A 5,000-nucleotide genomic window follows, 5' to 3' on the forward strand; every position below is an offset into this window, starting at 1 on the left:
CTGTTGCGCTCTACCTTCGTGCATTCATGGTATATATATTACATATTTTAATACAACAAATAATTCAGAGAGAGAGCTAAATGTATCTGTACATGTAAATGAGTAAATTTTACTAACCAGTAGTACCTTTTACAGTGATATATATATCTATATATATATATATCTATATCTATATCTATATATATATATATATATATATATATATATATATATATATATATATATATATATGTCCTTTTTCTTTTTTCACACACTGGTGGTTTTATAATTAAATTCCAAATACCTACTGTGATATGTTATAAAGCCCACAATCCATAGTTGATCTCAGATAAAATATTCCCTGCAACCTACAGGTCTTAGGCACTCTGGCAAAAGCTTAAATATCACACCATGTGCTTTCTGGCAAGTGAGCATGGTTACTTGCTTGGCAATGAATCATTGGGGAAGTCTACAAGCTCTATCTTGGCAGAATACATAAGGGAGATGTGTCAACTTCTGCTAAAATACCAAAGGCGTGTTTGTCCTATGGAGGTGGCTGGCTGTGTTAGTAAAATTTACCAAAAAATAGTAAAGTAAATGAAGGCAGAAAAAAAAGAACCAATAACAGGATTCACACACATCTGTGAAAATCATTGATGTTTAAAGCTACAATTACAACCAAACTATGTAAGAGTACGGGTCTATATACATAGTAATTTTACACAGCAATTATTCTGAATAGATGCTGAATGCAGATGATAAACTAAATTTCATACTGAGTACTGACCGGTAACATGTAGATGATCTATGAAAGAGGCGAGGAAATTGATGTGCAACTGGATTCATAAAGCATTAAAAAAGGATGAAATGTTGCCCATAAAGTAACTCAAGAAATTGGAAAAAATACATAAATGGAGAATATGCACATAAATAAAAGTTCATGCACTGAAATATACTATGCATACCTATGCACATCATTTCTCTCTCACACACACACACGCACGGAAGCCGCCGTGGCGGTTCATTCTGTGCTTTAAGTACTAGAAAGTAGTGTATCATGCCCGATGTCTCAGCTGCGCATTTTTGGACTTATTTGTTCCTTCTAAGTAGAGATTATTCCACAGAATGCAAGAATGCATAATAGTAGTGTTTAACCTTACAGCTTCCTATCTTTCTTTAGGTTCAGTGCCTATAAGCATATTCTTGACAGGCGTGCTACGGGCAAAGACAGGGGCAAAGACAGGGGCTCAACACGAGTTCTTGGATGTTGAATAAAAGAGTAAAGGAGACCATGGCACATTGAAATGTGCGTCCCACCCAGCAGCATAAAGTAATCTTTCCCACCACGTTCTCAGTGTGGTTCGTAAGTTATGACCAGTTGAAGGCAACATCAAGATATCAAATGGTAGGTTATTCGATGATCTTGAAATGAGTCTTCAAGCTCAGCATGAATTAATCTTTTCGATAGGAGTAATAGCCAAGTCAGTCGTTATTTTTATCAACAGTTTGTGTAGTGTGTAGTCAGGTTTTATGTTCCTGTTCTCTGATGTCCTTCACATAATTCAGATTGTTGCGCTGGGAGGTAAAAACATCAGCGTAGATGCATTTAATTAAGGCTTTGAAATATATGAATCTATTCAGTGTAAATGTTATACGCATTAATGCTAGGACTGACCCTTGGAGGGACTTTCATAGTAGGAAAAATGTGTCCTGTATGCATGTCTCACACTGGACTATTACTGTTATTATTGTATGATCATTCTGACCATTTATCCAGATCTGAATCCTGCTTGCTTTCCTGCTAAGGTTGGTTTTATGATATTGGCCTTAGCACATCAGGTAAATGGCATCAGTTGCTGATACCTCTTTTATATTACATCATCCTTTTAATGCACTGCCCTGTACTCAAAAACGCACGGACGCGCACGCACGCACGCGCACGCACGCACACGCGCACGCACGCACGCACGCACGCACGCACGCACGCACGCACGCGCACACACACACACACACACACACACACACACACACACACACACACACACACACACACACACACACTTAATCGAACACCCTTACTATTAAGGACTATAAATACGTATGAACACACTTTTGAACAAACAAAACCTATCCGAAGAAACAGTCTCTCTTCTTAATTACAATATTCACATGATTTACAGTCATTCACATATATGGCATAAGAAGGAAAGAATATCAAAGTAACAGCTGAAGCATAACGTCATATGACACTTCCGGTCCAGTAGATGAAGTAGTCAACAAAAGCTGTGCAATGTGTACTCAAGCAGGCATCTATCATCTATTGCCTATAATTCTGCAACAAGTGGCAGATCTGGAGCGATGTCAAGACAACCAGGGTGACGCAGTCCATACTTACACTATGCAGGTATTTGTCAACACCCTGTAAATGAAGGTTGAAGTGTTCTCACATTCAGTCTCACATACAGCAGTGATTGATTTCATACACTCTGGTGAATGCATGTCACAGCTGATGTCTTTAGAATACATAACATAATTTTAAGCATCATAATACAGCACAACCAGGACAAATGTGTAACAAATACAGTAACAAAATATGTATAGCTAAGAACATTTTAAAAGTGTATTGATATCATTAGATTGCAAGAAAAGTGTCATGTGTTATAGGAGTCAAGAAGCACTTGCTAGTGAGAAAGATGCGTTTCCATGGTAATATATGAACTGAATTAATCTTATCATAACAGAATCAGTTAATTTTTTGTTAATTCTGCAAATTAATACTTCATACAGACCATTACAATTATAATTGTTGTTAATTCTCCAAATACTTCCTACAGACTATTACAGTGCTAAAAGAAATGAAGAAATATATTACACAGAAACTGCATTTTTCACTCTTCGTGCAGTGAGTGAGATGACAGTGAAGAGAGTACTAGACACTGGACAGGTGCCAGAGGAAGCGTTGAGTATACAGGTTATACACACGTTGGATTAAGACTAATGCCTGTCACATACATTTTTTTCTGTTTACACAGTTTGGAAGACTGTTCACTACACGAGCATTACTATGTACATTTTCATTAGTAATTTCAATATAAATAAAATTTGAAATGACCTATTGAATTACTGGCAGAATTATATGTTTAACAAATCTTTGCGCCATCATGAAGTTACTTCTCATAATCAAAATTTATGTATCAGATATTGTGTACCACCCTCGTCACTCCGTCAATATAATTAAAACTTTATAGAGCTAAATTCTTTGGTTATGACATAATTATCAGTTCACGCATGATTTAATTAAGGAAAGAAGTTATAAACTACACTACTGCGAGTAAAATGAAGTTGCAGTGGATATCACTAGTATTACTGTACCACTCTTCCCAAATGTTTGTAACTCTGTCACTATAAGTGTGATATGTGCAAAGTATTTCCAACTGAATTTAATATTTCTGTGGCATGTAAAAAATGGGAACATATCTTAAAATATATTACACAACGTTGAGCAAAATATTTATCAGAATATATACCGAGTTGCATGCTTTAGAAAAAAAAACTACTCAATTTCAGCATTGCAAGATTGGTAAAGATAAAGACTTCCCATTTCAACATTGCAGAAAAAGGATTTATTTTCATACACATGTTCACTGAAGTATAAAAAGAACCTCAAATGTTTTAAAATCCTAATGCATATATAAAAACCATCAGATTCTGTATGCAAAAATGTTTAAAAAAATGACATGACCCATAAGCAATTAAAAGAAGGAACATTCCTTATAAAATGACTTTCGCGATGCAACACACCTAAACATTCCAACGATGCATGTCTGATACAAAACTTTACTTCGGAAATAGAAGACATTCTTTTTTATCACCTCTGACCTACAAAGTACATCCATGGGTTACATGCGTTGAAGCCTTCAAGTTCATGACAATTGTACATAAAGAGAAGTTAGAAACATGTAATACAAACGTTTCGAAAAAAGAGAAATCAATGTCATTACACATATATACAAAAGTGGGAGTTCATATGGTTTATAAAAGCAGTCAATGGGAAAACATCCAATATCCAAAGGAGTTATTTACATAATTTACCGTCTACCTTACTCTGAACACAATAAAGATGGTATTAGGTATAATGAATATAATAGCATTCATTACAACATCAATGGCCGTCACTTAAACACTTATTGATAATGGCAAAGAGCACAATTATTTTAAATAAATAAAGCATGACAATATCAAAGCAAAAGAAAAAAAATCACACGAACAACAAAAGCGATAAAAAAATCCAGCAAATCTTAATGACACCAAGCAGCAAACCGCACACCAGTTTAGGCCTAAAAAAAAGAAACAAAAATCCGGTTTCTCATCAGCGCCCGCATCTGAAAATTGCCGCCGCATCGAATTTTATGTATTAATATTTTTTAAATTTCCAAAATGTTCGACAAAATTGCGCCAAAAATAGCCCGCCGTTCGCAAAATGTCTTCGCGCCAAATCGTGTGAACGGCCGACCTGACAACAAAACGAAGCCTTGCGTGGCGAAGAGAAGGAAGTTGAAGGTAGTTCGCTTCGCAGCCCGTTTGTAAACAACCGAAAGGGCCGCCTCTTAGAGCTTTAAAAGTATATCTGTCCGAACTGCATCACTTATTTCAGTTTACCTTTCGATCTTTGTTAGTCACTAAAATGGAAAATATGTACCTGTGGCACCAGTGGGTCTTGCCCTGAGGTGTCACTAATGATGGAAGCTGTCCTCGAGCTGTAAAACTAGCAAAAACTCAAATGCACGATTTATCCACCAATCATTACCTTTATTTTCATTGAAAATTACCTTTTCGTACATACAGAATTATCCATTTTATTGACATTGCATATAAAAAGTAATCTTATTTGGCCTCGATGCATCAATAATAATAATAATAATAAAAATCACGTGCCGCATTTGAATTTTGAAAAAGTTCTGTTGAGAAACCGGGATTTTTTTTATCGGCCTGAGCACTAGCTTTGATTTTTTTTCTGCCTA

The 5,000-nt window shown here is 35.7% G+C and overlaps 1 protein-coding gene across 8 annotated transcripts in view; it reads right to left on the minus strand.

The window, feature by feature from the left end:
* Positions 1-5,000, minus strand: part of LOC113815023 (sodium/calcium exchanger Calx) — a 159,278-nt gene that overhangs the window by 13,595 nt on the left and 140,683 nt on the right. For 4 of the 8 annotated variants that reach the window (XM_070122427.1, XM_070122421.1, XM_070122434.1 and 1 more), the window contains one exon: positions 2,375-2,398. The exons of the other annotated variants lie outside the window; for them this stretch is intronic. In XM_070122427.1, coding sequence (XP_069978528.1) covers positions 2,375-2,398 — 24 coding nt within the window. The remainder of the gene's footprint in view (positions 1-2,374; positions 2,399-5,000) is intronic. 8 annotated transcript variants of the gene reach the window in all.

The sequence above is a fragment of the Penaeus vannamei genome, chromosome 1, assembly GCF_042767895.1.
Source record: "Penaeus vannamei isolate JL-2024 chromosome 1, ASM4276789v1, whole genome shotgun sequence".
Classification (NCBI taxonomy): Eukaryota; Metazoa; Arthropoda; class Malacostraca; order Decapoda; family Penaeidae; genus Penaeus; species Penaeus vannamei.